Source organism: Dermacentor albipictus, chromosome 5 (assembly GCF_038994185.2).
Source record: "Dermacentor albipictus isolate Rhodes 1998 colony chromosome 5, USDA_Dalb.pri_finalv2, whole genome shotgun sequence".
In the NCBI taxonomy this organism is placed as follows: Eukaryota; Metazoa; Arthropoda; class Arachnida; order Ixodida; family Ixodidae; genus Dermacentor; species Dermacentor albipictus.
The window spans coordinates 21,845,792-21,869,667 of record NC_091825.1 but is presented as its reverse complement, the minus strand read 5'-3'; the positions used below and the strand labels follow the sequence as shown (position 1 = coordinate 21,869,667).

At 46.0% G+C, this 23,876-nt stretch overlaps 1 protein-coding gene across 1 annotated transcript in view; it reads left to right on the top strand.

Annotated features, from left to right (window-relative positions):
• The window catches only part of LOC135898310 (thiol S-methyltransferase TMT1A-like), a 50,837-nt gene that overhangs the window by 5,796 nt on the left and 21,165 nt on the right, over positions 1 to 23,876 (top strand). Inside the window, exon 2 of the mRNA XM_065427191.1 lies at positions 17,211 to 17,360. Coding sequence (XP_065283263.1) covers positions 17,211 to 17,360 — 150 coding nt within the window. The remainder of the gene's footprint in view (positions 1 to 17,210; positions 17,361 to 23,876) is intronic.

Genomic DNA, 23,876 nt, shown 5'->3' with positions numbered 1-23,876 from the left:
CGGGAATGAACTCCGGTCATGTTCAATGCATCATGCACATATTCAATTTCTCGGCACGCGTGAACTTCGGCCACTGCTAGCGCATACAACAGACGTGGTTTCCATTCTTAGACAGTGCACACACAAACGAAACACGAGAAAAAAGACAGGACAAGCACTCGTTGAACTTAAAAAGTTTTTGTATGAATAAAAGGATTATGTACCGAGTAATTATTAGTTTCACGTGGGTTAGATATAGAAACCGTCATACACTCAGGAGAGATCAATAAACGATCTCGCTTCGTTTGCCAGATGTTTACTTCGCTCGGCGCACCGCAGTAATCCATGTCTGTCGTCTGCTTCTTTCGTACCATTTTCTTGTGAATCGGTATAATTTCACTGGTGGCATCAACCTTTTCATGTTTACATTGCTGTCGTGACAGTTAACAACACAATAATAATTTCCGGTCATCCGAAGAGGCGCCGTCGCAAACAAGAGACGTTTCGCGCGCAGCGCGTACTGAACGCGGGCGCGACCGCGAAGGGAAGCGGCGGCGGAAACCTAAACCCTAGTGGTCGCGCCCGCGTTCAGTTCGCGCTGCGCGCGAGAAGTCTCTTGTTTGCGACGGCGCCTCTTCGGATTACCGGAAATTATTATTGTGTTGGTAACTGTTACGACAACAATGTAAACACGAAAGGGTTGATGCCACCAGTGAAATTCTGCCGATTCACAAGAAAATGGTACGAAAAAAGCAGACGACAGACATGAATTACTGCGGTGCGCCGAGCGAAGTAAACAACTGGCAAACGAAGCGAGCTCGTTCATTGATCACTCCTGAGTGTATGACGGTTTTTATATGTAACCCACATGAAATTAATAATTACTCGGTACATAATCCTTTTATTCATATAAAAACATTAAGTTGTTCGACGAGCGCTTGTCCTGTCTTCTTTCTCGTGTTTCGTTTGTGTGTGCACTGCCCAAGAATGGTAACCACTTCGGTTGTGTGCGCTAGCAGTGGCCGAAGTTCACGCGTGCCGAGAAATTGGATATGTGCACGATGCATTGAACATTACCGGAGTTCATTCCCGCTTCAGCACTGCACTGATCGATCGAGTTACTGGACGATACTCGCCCGCGTCTTGGTCGCGCCGGCATTGCTGAAGCAGGAATGATTACTAATACCAGAGTCCTTTATGGAAGGACTCTGCTAATACTTTCAACTTTCGTCTCTTGAGCATTGTTAAAAAATGGCCAAGTTATCCACATTGCTGCCTCTATTCCATACGGTAGGGGACGTACTAGTTAAAGTTGTGTGCGCGTGTCGTACTTGTGCTATGCAGCGATATGTTTTATTCATTTCCGCACAGTGTCGATGGAAGTCCGTTGTCGCCATCAGAGACAACACGCATTTGTAGCAAACATATTGTGAGAAACTGCAAAAATGACTTTAGCTCGTATGTGCCGTATGTATGTGCCGCATCGTATGTGCTGACGATTTTTCCGGCGGGACATACGATGTCGTTTCAATTACCTGCTCAGCGTCACTTACATGGTTAAGCAGACGCTGCCCTTTTGCCGCATTGCAGCCATAAAAATAATCATCAAGCGTAACGATCTTCTTCAAGGCAAATAGAAGCCTGCACGTACAGTCTGTTTCACACTTTGGGGAAAACTAGGAACGTATTGCGTCGCGATGCGGCAAGTAATGGAGTCGTGCGGCGGCAACAGCACGAGCAGGCACAGACGCTCGAGGGGCGGAGTCGTGATTTTCGTCGCCTGCTACGGCGGCGCGCGCTGGCCGCATTGTCGGGAAGCGTGCCACTGTCAGGGGCAGTGCACCGATTTCATCGGTACTGCGGCAACTGAGCTGATATTCTTTACTAAACGTTGTGCGTCGCCAAGCTCTGAGCCTTCATTGGCGATGATGGAGTTCCACAAACTTCTTTTGACAGCATGCTTCGTTTTTTCTTTCGAAAGGCCGGGGTACTGAGCGCGTGCAAGTATATTTGTTCACTGTGTGTGCTACCCTAACAAGCAGCGACAAGACGCATCAAGATGTGCGCGCAACGTGCTCAGTCTGTTTGACTCGAAAGGAAAACAGAGAACTCAACAATGATAACTATAGGGGTCGAACACGATGAAACAAACGGATACGATTAAAGGAATGTTTTAGGTTAAGACAATGATCTGGAAGTGATTTTTCTCGACAATCATTCACTACACCAGACAGACCTTGCCCGCCGGCGGGGAGCTGGACACGTCACGCTCGGAACTTCAGTTTGTATCTCGTCATGTCCTCAGCGGCAGTGATGACAGCGCTCATCCTGGAAGGCAGTGAAGTGTAAAATGACTTGATCAGGGATGTGTTCATTTGCAGCACGCCTCAGTCGCTGACGATGGTGGATCGAAGCCTATCCTCTGGTGACTGATAGAGGGGATGGTGCGGCAGCGGTACTTTAAACGAGCCTCAGACATTTTAAATGATGTTGGCGCCCAGGGATTGAGGCGGACACTCCAAGAGAGTGACTGCGCCCTCTTCCAGCAGTTCTTGCACAACACGAGCAGTGTGGATCGGCGACCTATCGCGTTAGAATATATAGTCGCCTTCCAGAAACGGGCCGTCAAGAATGTACGGAATCAGTACGTCTGTGACTGCCCTACAGCGATGAACTTACCTTCGAGGCGTATCAGTGGGCGTCGCACAACACTTAGTAAGGGATACCGGCTCATTTAGCGCGGTAACCATGAGATCGGCGCCCTGCAACTGACAGTAGAACGTTTCCCAACAATGCGGCCAGCGCGCGCCGCCGTAGCAGAAGACGCCGTTCAAGATCCCGCCCCTCGAGCCCCTGCGCGAGCTGCTGCCACCGCCTGACTCAAGCGCCCGCCGCATCGCGATGTGAATGCACTCCGAGTTTTCCCCTAAATGTGAAACAGACTGAACATCGCCCTTCGAATGAAATGTCCACGCGAGCACACGTAGGCACGCACCGCGCGCGGCACAAAACGTGCCCAAACACGCGCTGTGCAGGAGGTAATCCAGGCGGTGCGAACCAGAGGTGGGAGAGGTGTACCACCCGCTAATAGAATTTTGCTTCGCATGCGGCGCTCTCAACGCCGGCGCAGCAGCGCCGCTCTCGGTGCCGTTCTTGTCCATAGGCCTCCGCTTGACGTCATCGTTCGGCGTGGACGGAGCACGAGTGGTCGGGAATGTTCGTCCAATCATTGTAAACTTGTCAGCGCACCGCCGTTTGGCCCACACACAAAGGCTCCGGAGTCGACGTCAGAGGGCTTTGTACAACTCTCGGTACAGCATACCCCGCGGTGTCGTCGACCGAGGCCCTCGTAGAACTGTGTGCCGTCCCGGGTGGCGCGGCGGCGCACCACATTGCAGAGCTGACCGCGCGTCACGTGGCCGCCGGTCATCCGTAGTTCTCAGAAGGCGCCTCGTCTGGGGGGCTTGGAACACGCGCAGCGGGCTGAAAGCTGGCACGTTGCCACCCCGTACGGCCATTCCTAACAATGGGAATGAAAGCCTGATTCAAGTATAGTGGCCCTGTCTTTTTCGAAAGAATGCCCTGGTAAGCGAATATGCCCTGATAATGGTAGGTGAGGAAGCGTATTAGCATGCGATCTGTGGTCAATAAAGCGTATTCGAAAGGGGGATTTTGTTTGGCCGATATACGGTTTCTGCAGACTGTACACTCAAGCATGCATATAACATTCGGGGTATTGCAATTAATGGATCCACGAATTTTTAGGGTAAACCCTGAGAACGTACTAATCACTTTCTATGTGGTTTGTATATGCGCACACACCTTGCAACGCGCTTTTTTTTGCACGGGGTGCAGCCAGACGTCTTGTAGTGCTCATTTAATTTTGAGAATGCTGACATATCGCGGAGGTTCTTACACCGTCGGTACACGACGCGAAGCGGTTCAGGAAGGATATCAGAAAGTTGTTCACTTTAGGCAAGGATATTGTGGTGTCGTTTCAATATAGAAGAAACTTTTGGCGCTGATGCCGCGAATGGTGTTGGTACGTCTTTCGGGTAAGCGGTTTCCGCGAAGAATATCGGCTCTGTTTAATTGATCTGCTCGGCATATGGCGTAGTCAATTAAATTTAAACCATCCGTCCGTCAGTCCGTACCACACGATATCTTTCAAAATAGAAGCCGCAGCAGCGAGTGAATTCACCTTCGTACTAGCTCTCGCTTTAACGCGACCGAAGCGGTGAGAACACAGCGCTCGCGAAGCTCTCAGCTCATGCCGCACTATGCGCTTTTCGCAGATCTTTTTCAGGATAGGTGTACGCGCGTCTGTCTTCAAAGCGAAGTAAATGGTGAGAACACAGCGCGTGAAGTTTTCAGCAGTGGGCCCACTCTGTCCGCATTGCAGTTCGCTTTCAAGATGCGGTTCGCGCGGCCGTGCCACAAGCAGCCGCCGTCGGCGAACGGTTGATAATGGTTCGTCGCGGATGAGGAGTCCTAAAGAGCGTTAACGGCTCAGAATGAACGGAACGTCACTAGCGCACCTGGCCCTTCCACCTGCAGTACTTTGTTTGTGCCATTCACTTGGCGCCGTCGACCACAGCAGCTCCTGTCGCCGCAGCGCTGTTGCTTATACTCGTCGGATCAAGTCTCATAACATTGATAACGACATGGACTGCGTGTAGATGAGGAAGAGTCACAATGCTTACGCTTACTCAGACAAATCCCAGAGGAGTTCCTGTGTGATTTTTTGTACCGGAAATGTACAGTCGGCGGTGACCCAGAGTTGACAATGCATGTAAGAGGGGTGCGAAGCTTTTCTTTTTATGAGAGTCTTGCCCAGCTCCCAAAGATCTGCTCAAGTTAAGACTAGTTGATGGCTGTATGTGTTTGTTTTATTGTCGCATGCCCTCGAACCGCCATGAATCCTACTGTGTAATGACATTAAAGCAGTATTCACGTCCAAAAAAAAATGCAGCCGGTAATTGGGCTGCCTAAGGTTTGCGGCCTGGCGGCAGCTCCCCTCCCCTCCACCGTTTCCGTTGACAAGTTAGGGGGAGGGCTCCAGAGCAGTCTTATAACCCCTCCCCACAGTGGCGTAGCCAGAAAATTTCTCGTGTGAAGGGGGGTGCGGAGGGGTCCCAATTGACCGTGGAGGGTGAAGGAGCGGGGCCATTGCCATAGTAGCAAAACATTTACTGTTAGTGAGCGTTGCAAGTGCCCGGCGTGGCCCCGTTGGCTACGCCGCTACTCATCCCCCCCCTCCGCAATCGAGCTATCAGAACGTGCATGACGCGCATGCATGACATAACATGAATGACATGCCGCCAAGCTGGCATGGATGTCGTGACATCATCATCAGCCTATTATGCGAAGCATATTACGAGGGCTCAACCCAGCTCCTCAGGCGCGGCGGTGACCATGAAATCACGTGACACCGTGACGTCACGACAGAGGAGAAGTGGCTTTGGCTCAACTCTTGCAAGACGGGCTGGGTGGGAATCGAACCAGGGTCTCCGGAGTGTGGGACGGAGACGCTACCACTGAGCCACGAGTACAACGCTTCAAAGCGGTACAAAAGCGCCTCTAGTGAATGCGGTGTTGCCTTAGAAACGCGCTGTTTCTAAGGCGTGCGTCTCTTGCTCAGGCGCACATTTCGTTGCCGCGCCGAACGCTGCTTTGCTCGACGCTCACCGCGTCCAATGCGGGGCGCGTAGTCGCTGCCCTGTAGCCCATTGTCTTACACCCCTTGGCGGGTCGACGGGAACGCTGTCGCGTTCCACTCTTGAAGGCGAAGAAGTAATGCATGAGTTGTTTCTTCGTCTAGCCGAACCAAATATAGCCAAGCAACAGCAGTTCACCAGGCTAAACAGTGGTTCAACAACTAAAATAAAGGCTAGTATGCTTCGCATCCTGGGCTTAACCTTACCTAAGCCACAGCCATTTTTTTGATGTCCATCGCAGGACGAAAGCTTCTCCAGCGATCTCCAATACCCCTGTCTTGTGCTAACTGGTTCCACGTGTCTTCAAGTTTCCTAATTCCATCACGTCCACCTTATTCTTTGCCGTCCTCGACTTTGCTTCCCTTCCCTTAGCACCCATTCTGCAACTCGAATAGACCAGCAGTTATCTCCCTTACGCATTGCAATGTCTGCCCAGCACGACTTCTTCCTCTTGATGTCAAGCAGAATATCAGCTATCCCCATTCGCTCTCTAATCCACATCGTTGTCTTACAGTCTATTATCGTCATGCCTAATATTTTTCATACCATCGCTCGTTGCGCGGTCCTCAACGTCTTCCCAAGCTTCTTTGATAACTTCCAAGTTTTGGCCCCATACGTTAGTAACGGTAGAAAGCAGTGATCAGCAGTAAGCTCCATGGTAATTATTTACTAATGCCTGCCGTAAGCTCTACAACTATTTTTTAAATTTTTGTTTGTTTCCTTGATCAGAGGCCCCTGCGAGTAATTAACCTCAATAAACGTATTTCTGCGCAGGTTCTAGAGGCTGACTGCCGACCATGACATTTCGTTCTCTCGCTAGGCTGCGGAACGTTACTTTTCGCTTCTGCATACTAATTTTGAATCATACTTTTACACTTTCTGCGCTAAGGTCCTCAAACGTTTGTTGCAAATAGTCTGCAGCGTTGCTGAGTATGCCAATGTCACCTACAAACCGTAAGTTGCTGAGCTATTTACCGTTAGCCCTCACTCCTAACCATTCCCAGTCTAACTGGTTGCACACATTTAATTATTCAGTGATAGCATTGTAAATATTTTGCCTTTGATCATGCGAAGCCTTTTGCAGATATCTGGCTATGCAAAGTCGGCGCGTTAGTGTCATCCGTTCGATATCAACATTCGTGGGAAACTTCATATTTGACCGCTGTTCGGAGTCGGTGCGCTGCTGCCTGGATGCCCCGATCTAATCATTCTAGCTACCTGATTCAAGCGCAGGTAGCGCGCGTTTCATGTATCCAATATCAACGCGTTAACTGCCAATGTTCATTTACCATATACTGTAAGCTTATTCACTTACTCCCTTATAATTAGCGTGTAAATTAGAAAGACAGGGGTGTTCCAAGGGTATTTTCTTTTTGAACACCCATTTCCGTTAAAAAAGGGTGTTTCAAGGGTGTTTACAAGGGTGAAAAGATAAGTACACCCGTATTACACCCATAAGGGTGTGAAAATTTTAAGAGTGTAGCGATGCTCTCTAGGCCACGATCGCGCACCGGCATCTCTCGTTTCGAATGCAACCAGCTGTTCGAAACTCTGGGCGTGTGCGCCCCGTCTCACTATCTCGTCTTCTTTGCTCGTGACAGCTGGCGCTTTGGCGCCGTGTCAGGGACCGGCACACTCTCCTCGGTGCTTTCCTCGCAGCAGTTTACGCTACGTAGAAACAGTGCACCACTCTGCCAACTTCATGCTGCCCAAGTTAATCATGTTCTAACATTTATTTGCTCATCATCTTGATGATTATGATGGTAATTATCATCATCAAGATTATGAGTAATGAAATGTTAGAACATGAATAACTTCGGCAGCATGAAGTTGGCAGAGTGTTGCACTGTTTCTGATGATAATGATGATAATTACCATCATAATCATCATCAGCGTTTTTTTTTTGTCCAGGGAAGGATGAAGGCCTCTCCCAGCGATCTCCAATGATCTCTGTCTTGCGCTAGCTGATTCCAACTTGCGCCTGCAAATTTCTTCACCTCAACACCCCACCTAATTTTCTGCCGTCACCTCCCACCGAGAGTAGAACCGGGGCTTACCCAGGGATAGTGTTTCGAAAATAAAAGCTTATTCCTCCTCCTGCCTACTGCGCTTCTCTTGAAACCCATTCTGTAACTCTTATGGCCCACCGCTTATCTGCATTTTTTTCTTCTTCAGAGAAGGCTCGGGTCAAATTCATTTGCCGCCTATTAAAATACACGTAAAATGCATAAATACTTCTCTGAGATAACCGCTTTGCCATTGTGTTACATTTGAGAGATAAAATTAAATTCTAGTCAATGTAGCAAGCGGAATTTTCATTTATGACTTGCATCTTTTGCAAGAATTAAATGTAGTAAGCTTTAAAAAGTAGAAGCACAAAGTTTACAATAACTTTTCACTCTGCACCAACAACAGATGTCGCAGTTCTGTAAACTGCATCCTTTAGAACAACCGAGGTGGACACATTTGAAATGATAATTTATGTCTAACGTGAATTTCTTGCCGTGTTTTCAAGGGTTTCGCATAAGTACTGCTGACATATTAGTGGTGTATTTAACTACCGTGTATAATACAGAAATTTATCGGCTTTAGATGTACTAGTAGACAATATTTACAAAAGTGTGACATCTTTTTTTTCTTAATTACAGATTTGCTAACTTGATAACTTGGTTTCCTGAAAATTTGCGATTTTCAACAATCACTATAAGAAAACCCATGGCCTAAATCAAAAGTCCGCTTCCAGCACTCAGAAGATTGAGCGCTACACCGCTGTCCGGAAAATACAAGTTTGTAAAAGAAATAGCGCGTGCATGACCTGCCGCCCGGCACAGCTGAGGCAAGCCGCTGCGATGCGCGCGCCCATGTGTGTCCTTCCAGCGCCCGCGAGGAGCGTCGGTGGTCGCGCTATCATTGTGTGCTTGGTTTGTTTGATATCGCCGCTGTGTGTGGCCGAAGAAGCATGCGCGAAACAGCGAGACCCTCATCCTGGAGCTGGCCATTTCAGACGCAGAGTGCACGATAAAAGTGGCCCGTGGCTTTTTGTCCAGGTATGTGGCCACTGAAGCGGCATACCTTCAGGCTCGTAAAGACCACGATGTCAACGAGCTGAAGAACTCCAAATTCTTTCCACGTCGCCAAAAGGAAAAAAGAAAGCAAAGAAGAAAAAAGAATGGCGATGTGGAACATCCTTTATGCCTGCGTGAACATTGGTGAAGGCAGTTGGTCAATAAAGCCTCACATATGCTACCCTAAAGTCGTCAAAGCTGCCGAAATCGAGGTCTACGCTATGTAATGAACGAGAAGAAAAGAAACCGAGGGGCCCGATTATTATTAGTCAAACCATAAGAAGCCTACAAACCATGACACCAAGCAAAGTGCATGGGAAATCACTTGTACTTATTGGACGAATTAAAGAAATGATAAATAATCAAATGAAAGTAGGTGAAATAACCGACCGCAGTTGGCTATTTGTTAGGTTAGTTCTTCCAGGGTGAATTCTAGTAGTAAAACTCAAATACCGCACAAAGTGCGTGGGAAGGCGGTGCCACGGTAGCCGAATTGTTAAGAAGACGTTGGCTCGCCTCCCGCCTGCGGCCAGTTGCATTTTCATCCGCTTTCATTTACATGTAGTTATTTCCTCAATTCAATTACCAACTACAAAGAACTTTCCCCACGCTCTCCTAGGTGCCATTGTTTGGTGGCTTCTTATATTTTAAGTAATCGTAATCGGGCTACTCGGTTTCCTTTCTTCCTCTTCTTATATATATATATATATATATATATATATATATATATATATATATATATATATATATATTCATCTCATCGATGGGACCAGTTCAGATTTCAACCATTTCTCCGGTTGCGAGCTCATTTACTGGGACAGCAGCAGGCGGCACTATTGTCTCAAGCAGAATTGTGTTACATCATGCTCATCCCTCTTGTACCCACGAAGCACATGCACACATGTCCGCACTCCCATCGCCTCCTTGGAGCGCTTAATTCTGCGCAAATCACTCAACGCCAAAGCTGCTGGGTTGCTCTGCTGGCGTGTACTATAGCATGCGTCTTAAGTTTATAAATATGCGAGTGCCCCTTCACTGGACACAATCCACGTAATGTTCTTTGGCGCCGCTCGAAGCAACTCACACTATGTGTTCTCGTATTCCGTCTCATTACATCATTGGTTATTAATTAATCACCTGCTCAAATATATTCAGAACGAAAGTGTCAATGATAGTTGCAGAGCAGCCTGAAAAATTTCCGATCATGAAAAAGTGCCGTGTGACTACTACTTTTTTCGTATTTCGCGGATTTCCTTCCGGGCATGCAAAAAAAACGCTTATTTCGTACGTTTGAGCAACACAAAACTGTATCGAGGATCTTTCGGGATTTTCTACAATTTTCTCAATGACACCTTTAGTAGCTAGAAAATCTGCATTTTTATCGCAAGTTCCACAGTAAATATCTGGAAACCGGTGCCATACTCAGAATTTGTTCCAAGTGCATCATCATCATCATCATTATCACCATCATCATCAGCTTATTTTATGTCCACTGCAGGACGAAGGCATCTCCCTGCGATCCCCAATTACCGCTGTCTTGAGCCAACAGATTCTAGCTTACGTCTGGGAATTTCTTAATTTCATCACCTAACCTAATCTCCTGCCGTCCTCGACTGCGCTTACCTTTTCTTGGCACCCATTCTGTAACCCGAATGGTCTGCAGGCTACCTAACCTACGCATTCATGGTCTGCCCAGCTCCATTTGTTTCTCCTAATGTCAATTAAAATATCGGCTATACCCATTCGCTCTCAGATCCAAATTGCTCTTATTCAGTCTCTTAAGGTTGTTTAACATTGTTCGTTCCATAGCTCTTTGCGCGGTCCTTAACTTGTTCTCGAGCTTCTCTGTCAGTCTCCAAATTTCTGCCCCATATGTCAGCACCGGTACAATGCATTGATTGTACAGCTTTCTTTTCAGTGATAATGTAAGCTTCCAGTCAGGATCTGACAATGTCTGCCGAATGCGCTGCAACCCATTTTTATTCTCAACCCATTTATCCTCAGCAAAGAAGAGTTGGTATAACTAGGCTGTAAACATGCCGAAAGTTGTATAAAACGTTGCACAGCTACGCAAATTGTTTTCTTGTACGCAAATAAACCAGTGCTCTCCGGGAGGTGCGACTAGCCAGTGACTGAGCGATGGGTGGCAGGCATATTTTATTCTTTTCGGAACGGGGCAGCCTGCGGCTATTCAGAAAAAAATGCGGTTTTGTTCGGCATATTAATGTACCTTTAACGCCTAGACGTTACTTCGACGCAGTGAGCTTTCGCGGTTTTGTGACGTCGCGTGACAGGAGGGTGATGTGGGTGCAGCCCCAAAACTTTTGACAGTGGCCTAGGGCTAACCTCAAAAAGGCTTCGAATGAGAAATAATTGTTTTTCATTTGTTCGTTCCAATTACGCATAATCAGTGTGTACGCGTCATATCAGATGGGGGAGATAACGCGTGGCAGACAGGCGGAATGTTTCAAAAATGTTTTTGACCAATCGAGAAGGGTCGACTGGAGAATTGAAAAAGCTTTACGTCATAGCGCTCGCGCCGTACCTGCCGTGGCGAACAGGAGCCCCATCGCTACGTTAGGCAGGGAGGACGTCAGAAGAGATAGCGTTATCATTCAAAATTTTTTTTTGTTGCTGAATCAGCATGCGAATCAAGCAGTTTGCTACAGTTCGAATTTCTGTGGAACGATGACTATCAAATGAGGTAAGGGTTGTGTGACTACAAGATTTGTGAGTGTTTAATATAACAGCATCGTAACTATAAATAATTAACCATGCTTTTCCATCTGTGCTTCTGGCGCTTCCAGCGCGTTAGCAAACAGGGGCTACATTCAGAGTCTTATCCATTTTATGTATGCTGAAGGTCTCGATTCTTTCTCTTTCTTAAGTTTTGAGCCATATTATACACTGCATGCGACAGTGAAACACTGCAATGTCGCGGGCCTCGTGAATCACGTTTCGTTATGATTACAGGTAGCGGTGCTCAGTTCCGCGTTTTGTCTTTCCAATATCCACCAGCGTGGTCTTTCTTAGATGGGGTGTCACCTCACTTTATGAAAGAACGTGCTGAGCGAGACTTGGCTTGTTAGTAACCTCCTCATGCCAGAGGCAGAGAGAAACAGAAGAGAGGAATACTGATGGGACAATTAAGCTCCTTGCGTACTGCAAAGGGTGTAAATATTAAACCACTAAAAACCCAGCTGCGTTTGCAGGGCGTGTAGTCCATGCGTTCGATGTTTGCTAAAGCCGCAGCTTAGGTGCTGCGGAGTTTAACAGATAACTGGTGAATAGCAGCTGAAAAATATTCTGCTTTAATTACAACCAAGTCAGTGCTAAAAAAGTTACTGACACATTGCAGTGCCGCAAAACACGAAACTGACTAGAAATCACCGCACGTTTGGTTGCGTGAAAATTTGGCAGGCTGAACAAATGCCTCTCGTTACTTGTGCGTCGCGTTCGCATTTTTTCTTTTTTCTCATTTTGTGTTTTTGCGCATCTGCGCGCGCTCGTGTGTACGTTTAGATGCGCGTGTGATTGCACGGCTTGTTGGCTTTCGTTCAACTCATTTTGAACACGAACACAGCACACGAGCGTGGATTCTTCAGATTGTGCAGTTTTTCACCTGGGAGAAGCTGCGAGTAAAGGGACATTAGAACGCATTAGAATGGCTCCGGACAGGCCGCCATTGGAATATGAACCTGGCAACGTTTAACGCTAGAACGTTATCTAGTGAGGCGAGTCTAGCAGTGCTATTGGAGGAATTAGAGGGCAGTAAATGGGATATAATTGGGCTCAGTGAAGTTAGGAGGCCAAAAGAAGCATATACAGTGCTAAAAAGCGGGCACGTCCTGTGCTACCGGGGCTTAGCGGAGAGAAGAGAACTAGGAGTCGGATTCCTGATTAATAAGAATATAGCTGGTAACATACAGGAATTCTATAGCATTCACGAGAGGGTGGCAGGTCTTGTTGTGAAACCTAATAAGAGGTACAAAATGAAGGTTGTACAGGTATACGCCCCTACATCCAGTCATGATGACCAGGAAGTCGAAAGCTTCTATGAAGACGTGGAATTGGCGATGGGTAAAGTGAAAACTAAGTACACTATACTAATGGGCGACTTTAATGCCAAGGTAGGCAAGAAGCAGGCAGGAGACAACGCAGTGGGGGAATATGGCATAGGCACTAGGAATAGCAGGGGAGAGTTATAAGTAGAGTTTGCGGAACAGAATAATATGAGGATAATGAATACCTTCTTTCGCAAGCGGGATAGCCGAAAGTGGACGTGGAGGAGCCCGAACGGCGAGACTTGAAATGAAATAGACTTCATACTCTGCGCTAACCCTGGCATCATACAAGATGTGGACGTGCTCGGCAAGGTGCGCTGCAGTGACCACAGGATGGTAAGAACTCGAATTAGCCTAGACCTGAGGAGGGAACGGAAGAAACTGGTACACAAGAAGCCGAATAATGAGTTAGCGGTAAGAGGGAAAATAGAGGAATTCCAGATCAAGCTACAGAACAGGTATTCGGCTTTAACTCAGGAAGAGCACCTTAGTGTTGAAGCAATGAACGACAATCTTGTGGGCATCATGAAGGAGTGTGCAATAGAAGTCGGTGGTAACTCCGTTGGACAGGATACCAGTAAGCTATCGCAGGAGACGAAAGATCTGATAAAGAAACGCCAATGTATGAAAGCCTCTAACCCTACAGCTAGAATAGAAGTGGCAGAACTTTCGAATTTAATCAACAAGCGTAAGACAGCTGACATAAGGAAGTATAATATGGATAGAATTGAAGATGCTCTCAGGAACGGAGGAAGCCTAAAAGCAATGAAGAAAAAATAGGAATTGGCAAGAATCAGATGTATGCGTTAAGAGACAAAGCCGGCAGTATCATTACTAATATGGGTGAGATAGGAGATAGCTGAAGTGGCTGAGGAGTTCAATAGAGATTTATACAGTACCAGTGGCACCCACAATGATAATGGAAGAGAAAATAGTCTAGAGCAATTCGAAATCCCAAAGGTAACGCCGGAAGAAGTAAAGAAAGCCTTGGGAGATATGCAAAGGGGGAAGGCAGCTGGGGAGGATCAGGTAACAGCAGATTTGTTGAAGGATGGTGGACAGATTGTTCTAGAGAAACTGGCCACCCTGTATACGCAATGCCTCATGACCTCGAGCGTACCGGAACCTTGGAAGAACGCTAACATAATCCTAATCCATAAGAAAGGGGACGCCAAAGACTTGAAAAATTATAGACCGATCAGCTTACTGTCCGTTGCCTACAAACTATTTACTAAGGTAATCGCAAATAGAATCAGGAACACCTTAGGCTTCTGTCAAGCAAAGGGCCAGGCAGGATTCCGTAAAGGCTATTCAACATTAGATCATATTCGCACTATCAATCAGGTGATGGAGAAATGTGCGGAATATAACCAACCCTTATATATAGCTTTCACTGATTACGAGAAAGCGTTTGATTATGCCGAAACCTCAGCACTCATGGAGGCATTACGGAATCAGGGTGTAGACGAGCCATATGTAAAGATACTGAAAGATATCTAAAGTGGCTCCACAGCCACCGTAGTCCTCCATAAAGCAAGCAACAAAATCCCAATAAAGAAAGTAAAGAAAGGTGTCAGGCAGGGAGACACGATCTCTCCAATGCTATTCACAGCGTGTTTACAGGAGGTATTCAGAGACCTGGATTGGGAAGAATTGAGGATAAAATTTAATGGAGAATACCTTAGTAACTTGCGATTCGCTGATGATATTGCCTTGCTTAGTAACTCAGGGGACCAATTGCAATGCATGCTCACTGACCTGGAGAGGCAAAGCAGAAGAGTGGGTCTAAAAATTAATCTGCAGAAAACTAAAGTAATGTTTAACAGTCTCGGAAAAGAACAGCAATTTACAATAGGCAGCGAGGCACTGAAGTCGTAAGGGAATACATCTACTGATGGCAGCTAATGACGGTGGATCCGGATCATGAGACGGAAATAATCAGAAGAATTAGAATGGGCTGGGGTGCGTTTGGCAGGCATTCTCAGATCATGAACAGCAGGTTGCCATTATCCCTCAAGAGAAAAGTATATAATAGCTGTGTCTTACCAGTACTCACCTACGGGGCAGAAACCTGGAGGCTTACGAAAAGGATTCTACTCAAATTGAGGACGACGCAACGAGCTATGGAAAGAAGAATGATAGGTGTAACGTTAAGGGATAAGAAAAGAGCAGATTGTGTGAGGGAGCAAACGCGAGTTAATGACATCTTAGTTGAAATCAAGAAAAAGAAATGGGCATGCGCAGGACATTTAATGAGGAGGGAAGATAACCGATGGTCATTAAGGGTTACGGACTGGATCCAGGGGAAGGGAAGCGTAACAGAAGTTAGGTGGGCGGATGGGCTTTCCCTCCACTGGAGAGAGTAACTTGAGCACACGAGTACAAAATGTTTAACGGGCATCAAGAACACTGTCAACCGATAACGAAGCTCGAAAAGCCTGCAACTTCCCTTATGCAAGCTTAGTTAAGCATATCATGGATCCTTCACACTCGTCATCGAAGTCTGCTGAAGAAGCGGTGATTGATTAAACGCAGCTCTATAGTGACAGTACAGCGCACTCTTCGGGACTCCTTGCAATCAATATGCACAGAGTGTACTACTGTGTGCTCGGTGCTTGTGAAGTATCGCCTCCGTTGTCTGCCTGTGCAGTTTGTTGAAAATCAACCGCACAGCGCTGCAGACAGGCGCGGAGTGCCGTAAAAGGGGTACATTCTGGCGTTTTACGAGCATGTACTGTGATCGGATTATGACGCAGACCGCAGTAGGGCATTATTCAACGGGCACATATATTTAAGAACTCGCGCGTTTTTTGCAGTATCGCCCTGATCAATGCGAGGCCGCCGCGGCCGCGACCGAACCCGCGACCTCGAACTCAGCAGCACAGCGTCATAGTCGCTAAGCTACCGGGGGCGCATGGTTAAAAACACACAGACGCCACTTTGTACTCGCGCTGCCACAGACGTGGTACACTCTGCCACGACGGACAGGGGTCACGAGTGGGAGGGATGAGCTCGTTTTAACTGCGCGCGCCGCAGTCCGCCCTGTGCACGCTGCGTCGACGTCTCGCTAAGGAGAGCAGGAAGGGGATTCATTTCATCGTTGACACTAGTTCGGCATAAAGCCCCTCCATCCACGCGCCACCGCCGCTTTCCTAAGTAACAACAGCCTTTGTTGTGTGCCGCCTTTTCCCCTCACACCAAATCCGGTTCCGGTATTTCCGGTTCCGGCATTTCCGGTTTAAAAATTTCCGGTTCCGACGTTTCCGCTTCCTGGAGTTGCGCTGCGGGAATTTCCGCTTTGACTGCTATTGGACGATGATGAGACGCCCGCGCGTGCTTAGCAGAGCTGTGGCAGTCACCATAAAAAGAATTCAAAGGGGACAAGCTGTGTATTCCGCTGAAGTAGTAGTACGCGGTCGCTGTTTTCCAAATGCACGAAAAACGTCAGTGGTCTCCAAGCCCCTAGGCGCTACATTCCACTGTACGTTGTCGCTCGTGCCACAACCCGTCGCAGGTTGACGCGAAGCAGCGAACACGAGCAGATCGCTGGTTACATTAGGCGGTGGTTCTTCGATGGAATCGCATTCACAGTTTCAACTGCAGCTCGTGCAATTAAAGCCTCTCCAGTGACGCGAAAGTAAACAACGCTGAAAAACAAAGCGTCACTTCCACTCGGAACAGCCAGCTGCAGCTACATAAGTTCCGCTTGCCGCCGGAAGCTAAGGGGGTGAGTGGGAGAGGAGCGTGGAGGAGGAGGGCAGGTTGGCGGTACTTAACCTGGTCGGCGGAAACGTGTATGGAGGGGCTTTAGTTCGGCAGGCTTCGAAGCGCCCTGACTGCAGCTTATCACTGAAGGGAAGTCACATCTTCGAAGCTGTGCGTTACGTTAGTACTTCGCGTTCCGCTTGCGTTGTTACCTCATGTAGCTACCTTCTGATTTTCTCCAAGTGTCGCAGACCCGTGCCCCGCGGTCTACACGTGCGGTTGGTACGGCCAAACGAATGGGTGCTCTTGGCTTTTTCAACATTGTCCGAGCATTGTTGGAATTTCCCTGGAATACGCAACATCTAGGTCGTGAGCATACGACCGACGCGTGACGTACATTTGAGCCGCTCTTTTTACTTTCACTCTGCCGCGTCACACCTGCGTCGAAGCTTCCACACCATTTTGCTTCTCTTGCAATGCGGACGTTCTTGACATTGTCGACGCAGCTACGTGAAAGCTTCTGCACCAGACAGTCGAGCACGTCGCGAAGAGGACGCAATACAACGTGCCGTCGCCCCCCCCCCCCCCCCCTCGCGCAGTCGTTTGTAGCGCGCTGAGGCTCTCACGCGGTGCAATGGTAGACCTGATTGAAAACGTCTCTTCTCCTTCCGTGCATGCAGGTGGACATGGAACGCTGGGTGGTCGGCTATGGCGAGGACATGCGCGACGTCCCCGACGGCCACTTCGACGCGGTGATCGTGACGCACCTCCTGTGCTCCGTCCACTGCCCCGAGAAGGTGCTCCGAGAGTGCCGCCGGGTCCTGGTCAAGGTGACCACCTCTTCTCGCGCTTCCTCGGGTTCGATACCTGAAAAAGGGAGAGTTACGACAGCTTCTCGACAGTCTCATGCCAGTCACTTAGCTTTGGGCTTTCTCGCTCACGATGGCGATGGCCTTCGCCATGACTTTCACTGACTGGTCAGATGATTTCTGCATTTAGGGTAGGAATTTGGGCTATTCGGTACACATTTTTTACTAGCTCGGGAACCGGACAGGCCACCAATGGAATATGACCCTTGCAACGTTTAAGACCAGAACCCTCTCGAGTGAAGCTAGCCCAGAAAGACCCTTTGAGGAACTCTCAGGCATTCTTTCGGATATCATTGGCCTTAGTGAGGTTAGAAGAACTTGTGAGGCTTATACAGGTGATGACAAATGCCCACGTCCTCTGCTATCGAGGTCTACCAGGTAAGAAGCAGTTCGGAGTAGGATTCCTAGTCCATAAGGACATAGCGGGCAACATTGACGAATTGTACAGCAATAATGAGAGGGTAGCATTAGTCGTAATGAAGCAGAATAGGAGGCATAGAATGAAGCTAGTACAAACCTACGTTCCAACCTGCAGTCACGATGATGAGCAAATACAACAGTTTTATGAAGATGTTGAATTAGCGATGCGAAAAATGCAAACTCAGTATACTGTAGTCATGGGCGACTACAATGCAAAAGGTGGAGGGGGGGAAGCAGGCCGGTGAACAAGCAATTGGCAACTACGGCGTGGATTGTAGGAACACTCGAGGAGAGATGTTGGTAGAATTCGCGGAAAGAAATAAGCTGCGAATAATGGACGCCTTCTCCAGGAAGCGTTGGAACAAAAAGTGGACCTAGAAAATCCCTAATAGTGAAACAAGAAATAAAATTGATGTCATACTATCTGCCGATCCCAGCATGGGGGATTCTTAGTAGGGTAAAGTGCAGTGATCGTAGGTTAGTGAAGGCTATGATTCACCTCAATTTGAAGAGAGAAAGAGTAGAATTGATCAAAAAGAAATAGGCCAACCTAAACACAGTAAGGGTAAAAGCAAACTAATTCAGTTTGGCACTTGCAAACCAATGTGCAACCTTAGAACAGAGAGATAAAGAGATTGTATCTTTTTGTCTGACCCCTTTCTTTATAGGTATCCTCTTACTTTTCTGGTGGATAATTAAGGTAGCTGTGGAATCTGTAGATACGTTGCAGGATATTTGCTTAAGCGTCCTGCACTCCTTGATTACGTAATGCCTATATGACTGCTGGTATCTCTACTGAATCAAATGCCTTCTCGTAATCTATGAAAGCCATATAGAGAGGCTGATTGTACTCTGTGGATTTCTCGATTACCTGATTGATGACATGGACGTGATCCATTGTAGAGCATCCCTTCCTGAAACCAGACTGTTCCCTTGGTTGACAGAAGTCCAGTGTTGCCCTTATTGTATTGGAGATAATACTGGTCAATATTTTATATAATAATGGAAGCACGCTAATCAGCCAATAATTTTTCAATTCTTTAACATCTCCCTTTTCGTGGATTAATATAATCTTTGCATTCGTCTAGTTCTCTAGGTCCTTCGTTGTCGATAAAATTCGTATAAAGGGACGCTAGTTTTTCGAGCATTATGTCACTTCCATCTTTGATTAAATCTACTGGTAGTCGTTCTCCTGCCTGTTTTCCCGGGTTCATTTCTTGCAAGGCCCTTCTAACTTCATCGCTAGTTATAGAAGGAGCTTCTGTCACCTGTTCATTACTACTTGGAATGGAGGTATCGTGGCGGCTTTGGGTAATGTAAAGGTCAGTATAGAATTCTTCGCTACTTTTACTATATATTGGAAATTGCTGATATTACCCTACTTATCTTTCAGTGCATACATCTTGGTTTGTCCGATGCCAAGTTTCCTTCTCACTGATTTCAGGCTGCGTCCATTTTTAACTACTTCTTCAGTCTTTCTCGCGTATAATTGCGAATATCACTTATTTTAGCCTTGTTGATCAGTTTTGACATTTCCGCAAATTCTATCTATCTCTTTAGTTGGCCACTCTCATTCTTTGTCGTTCCTTTATTAGGTCCTCAGTTACTTGGGAGAGCTTGCCCACTGGTTGCAGTGGTGCCTTGCCTAGCACTTCAATTGCTGCCTCTGAAGCCAGCCTAGTTGCTGTTTCATTCATTCATCATCATCATCATCAGCAGCAGCAGCAGCCTAGTTACGCCCACTGCAGGGCAAAGGCCTCTCCCGTACTTCTCCAACTACCCCGGTCATGTACTAATTGTGGCCATGTTGTCCCTGCAAACGTCTTAATGTCATCCGCCCACCTAACTTTCTGCCGCCCCCTGCTACGCTTCCCTTCCCTTGGAATCCAGTCCGTAACCCTTAATGACCATCGGTTGTCTCCCCTCCTCATTACATGTCCGGCCCACGCCCATTTCTTTTGCTTGATTTCAACTGAGATGTCATTTACCCGCGTTTGTTCCCTCACGCAATCTGCTCTTTCTTATCCCTTAACGTTACACCCATCATTCTTCTTTCTGTAGCTCGTTGCGTCGTCCTCAATTTCAGCAAAACCCTTTTCGTAAGCCTCCAGCTTTCTGCCCCATACGTGAGTACTGGTAACACAAAGCTGGTTTACACTTTCCTCTTGAGAGATAGTGGCAACCTGCTGTTCATGATTTGAGAATGCCTGCCAAACGCACCCCAGCCCATTCTTATTCTTCTGGTTATTTCAGTCTCATGATCCGGATCCGTGGTCACTACCTGCCCTAAGTAGATGTATTCCCTTACCACTTCCAGTGCCTCGCTACCTATCGTAAACTGCTGTTCTCTTCCGAGACTGTTAAACGTTACTTTAGTTTTCTGCAGATTAAATTTTTCCCACCCTTCTGCTTTGCCTCTCCATGTCAGTGATCATGCATTGCAATTGGTCTCCTGAGTTACTAAGCAAGGCAATATCATCAGCGAATCGCAAGTTGCTAAGGTATTCTCCATGAACTTTTATCCCCAATTCTTCCCACTCCAGGTCTCTGAATACCTCCTGTAAACATGCTGTGAATAGCATTGGAGAGATCGTATCTCCCTGTCTGACGCCGGTCTTTATTGGGATTTTGTTGCTTTCTTTGTGGAGGACTACGGTGGCTGTGGAGCCGCTATAGATATGTTCCAATATCTTTACATATGGCTCATCTACACCCTGATTCCGTAATTCCTACATGACTGCTGAGGTTTCGACTCAATCAAACGCTTTTTCGTAATCAATGAAGGCTATATATAAGGGTGGGTGTATTCCGCACATTTCTCTATCACCTGATTGATAGTGGTATCCCTGATTGATTGAAAGGTATCCCTGATTCTATTTGCGATTACCTTAGTAAATACTTTGTAGGCAATGGACAGTAAGCTGATCGGTCTATAATTTTTCAAGTCTTTGGCGTCCCCTTTCTTATGGATTAGGATTATGTTAGCGTTCTTCCAAGGTTCCGGTACGTTCGAGGTCATGAGGCATTGTGTATTTATTTCATCATTCATCATTAGTACAGAAGGAGGTCCCGGAGTTACAAGAACTGTCAGGGGGACCTCCTATTAGTAATTTAACATTGCATGAATTAATACATTTTGGCAACATAGCAACGACAGACATCAGAAAACACGAAGTTAATGAAAAAAATAAACAAATACAAAAAGTTGCTTACAATAATTGAAGTTCAAAACACAGCAAATAAAACAGATACAGCGTATGCATAAATAAATATGTGGTAATTGACACGTTAATGAAACACGGGAAAGGTTTGTACTCTGTACTTTCGGGCGTTGCACAGGGCTCGGTTTTAGGTCCACTTCTTTTCCTTATCTACCTAAATGACCTGGCTTGCAAATTTTCCGTGCGGTGTCGCTTTTTTGCGGACGATTGTATTGTTTACTCGAGCATTCAATCTGTGGATGACCAATCTAGCTTAACTGACTATCTAATAGCAATACACGACTGGTGTATCCAGTGGCATATGACCCTAAACATCTCGAAATGCGCGCACATGGTTATTACACGTAAAAAAAATCCGCTAATTTGCACTTACACGGTAAATAATATGGACATTAAACAGGTAGAGGAATTCACATATCTTGGAATTACAATTGATTCCAAGATGAGCTATACCGCTCACGTTAGGTATGTTTCTGCGGCAGCAATGAAAAAGTTATGGTTATTAAAGCACCGTTTAAAAAACTGCACTAGTGCTACCAAATTAACTGCATATAAGGCAATTATTAGGCCCACACTCGAGTATTCCGATATAGTCTGGGACCCTCACACAAAGGCTGGTATAGACATTATCGAAAGAGTACAAAAAAAAGCTCTTAGATTTATCTACAATGCTTACAATTGGCGCATTTCAGTCACCTCTTTAAGGTTGCGATCTGGGCTCCAGACACTAGAAACTCGTCGCAAAATGCACCGTCTACAAGCAATGTATAACATAGTTAACAACCACACTAAAATGAGATTTGACAACTACATGCAATTTAACAAATCGCGACTGACCAGAGGTAAGCACAATCAAACAATATTATTGCCGCGCGCTAGAACAAACGCATATCTTTATTCCTTCCTGCCCAAGGCAATTCACGAATGGAACGCTCTTCCGCAAAGCGTGGTCAACTCAGCCACTCCAGATTCCTTCTTATCTGCAGTACAGACGTGCTTGTAATGTCATGCATTCACTGTACCTTTGCTTGTTACAAATTCTGATGACTCATTTATTACGCCTTTGCTATTGGCAGCAATGTGACGGCATCAGTGTATTTCTTTTGTGTATTTGCATATGTTTACTTTGCCTATTAGACTGTTTTTTCTTACTCTATTTATTTATTTTTTTTATCCCCTTGAGGAAAAAGTTTGAAATCACGTGATGTTGTACCACTCCTGCCTGGGCTTCCAAATGGAAGCCGGCAGTATTCTGAAATAAATAAAATAAATGACACATGTCAAAGAACACGGGGTTATTGCAACAGATAATTAAAAATAAATATATGCTTACAATACGCAAAGTACAAATGTTATATAGGCTATGCGACAAAAAATTTGAAATGTCTAAGAAAGAATTAAAAAAGAAGACAAAGGAAGATATAGAATAACGAATAAATAAAGGCTGTCGATACAATAGGTAAGTACAGAATCATTGAAAACTGGGAAATGGATTTGTACACAATATATACTTATAGTAATGAATCAGTAGCCAGTAGTGTCGTTAGTAAATATTTCTTCGTCTCTCTCCTGAATGTTAATGTTGTGCGGCAGGCTTTAATATGGGGTGGTAGTTTGTTCCAGTATTTAATGGCCGTAAAAAGCGAAGTAAACATTCCATAATTAGTGTGTATTCGAGGGAGTAAAAAATTGTTGTTAGAGGAAAATCTCGTATTGTTAGTGTTGGTAAGAGCAGAGTTATTAAATGCATCTAAAATTATTTCATGATTTAGTGTGCGGTATATTAGTAAAACCAATTTGAGCTGGAGCATGTAACGTAATGGTAGTATTTTTAAGGAACTGAAAATTGGTACTGCATGTGACATGTAACTGGAGAAAGTAATGATCCTCAAGGCTTGATTTTGTAAATGCTGCAGATGTATTATGTGCGAGCAACATGTGTTTCCCCAAACTGAGATGCAGTATTGCAAGTGACAGGGAATAAATGCGTAATAAAGTGAAGTTCTAACGTTTTGTGGAAAATACGAGCGCGTTAGGATTAGTACTCTTATTCCAAAGGCAATTTTTTTTAGACCATGTCAGCATGCAAGTTAAATTTAAGTTGGGGATCAAGTTTGACGCCAAGGAAGACAACTTCATGTGCAGGTGAGAGAACATCAGTTTGTAAGACGAGTGGTGGCGCGGGTGCGATGACGCGTTTATGTGTATGAAAAAGCATAAACTGAGTTTTCGAAGGGTTGATGTGAAGTTTGTTACTTGTGCACCACGCAGATAAGTTGCTTAGGTCAGAATTTAGTCGTTTTATTACAGTATTTATGCATTTGATATGAGTGAATATAGTCGTGTCGTCAGCATATAGAATAGATGAAGTACTGGTTAAACAGTGAGGAAGATCATTAATGTACACCAGGAAAAGTAAAGGGCCTAAAAGTGAGCCTTGTGGGACACCCCTAGTGACTGGTTTAGTAGGTGAAAGTGAACCTCCGAAATTTACAACTTGAGTTCTGTTAGTCAAATAACTGCGGATGAGCGTAAGAGCTGGGCCACGAATGCCCAGAGCTTCTAACTTGTAAGAAAGGATGTTATGACAGATGGTGTCAAATGCTTTACTGAAGTCAATGAAAACTGAACCAACAATATGGGAGTTGTCAAGGGCATGTTTTATTTTGTCAGTGAATGATGTTATAGCTGTTTCAGTCGAATAACCTTTACGAAACCCGTGTTGTTCAGGCGAGAGAAGATTAAATTTGTGAAAGTAGTTTGTTAAGCGGGTTACAAGTAGTTTCTCAATGACTTTGCTAAAAAAAGATAGCATACAGATAGGACGGTAGTTTGA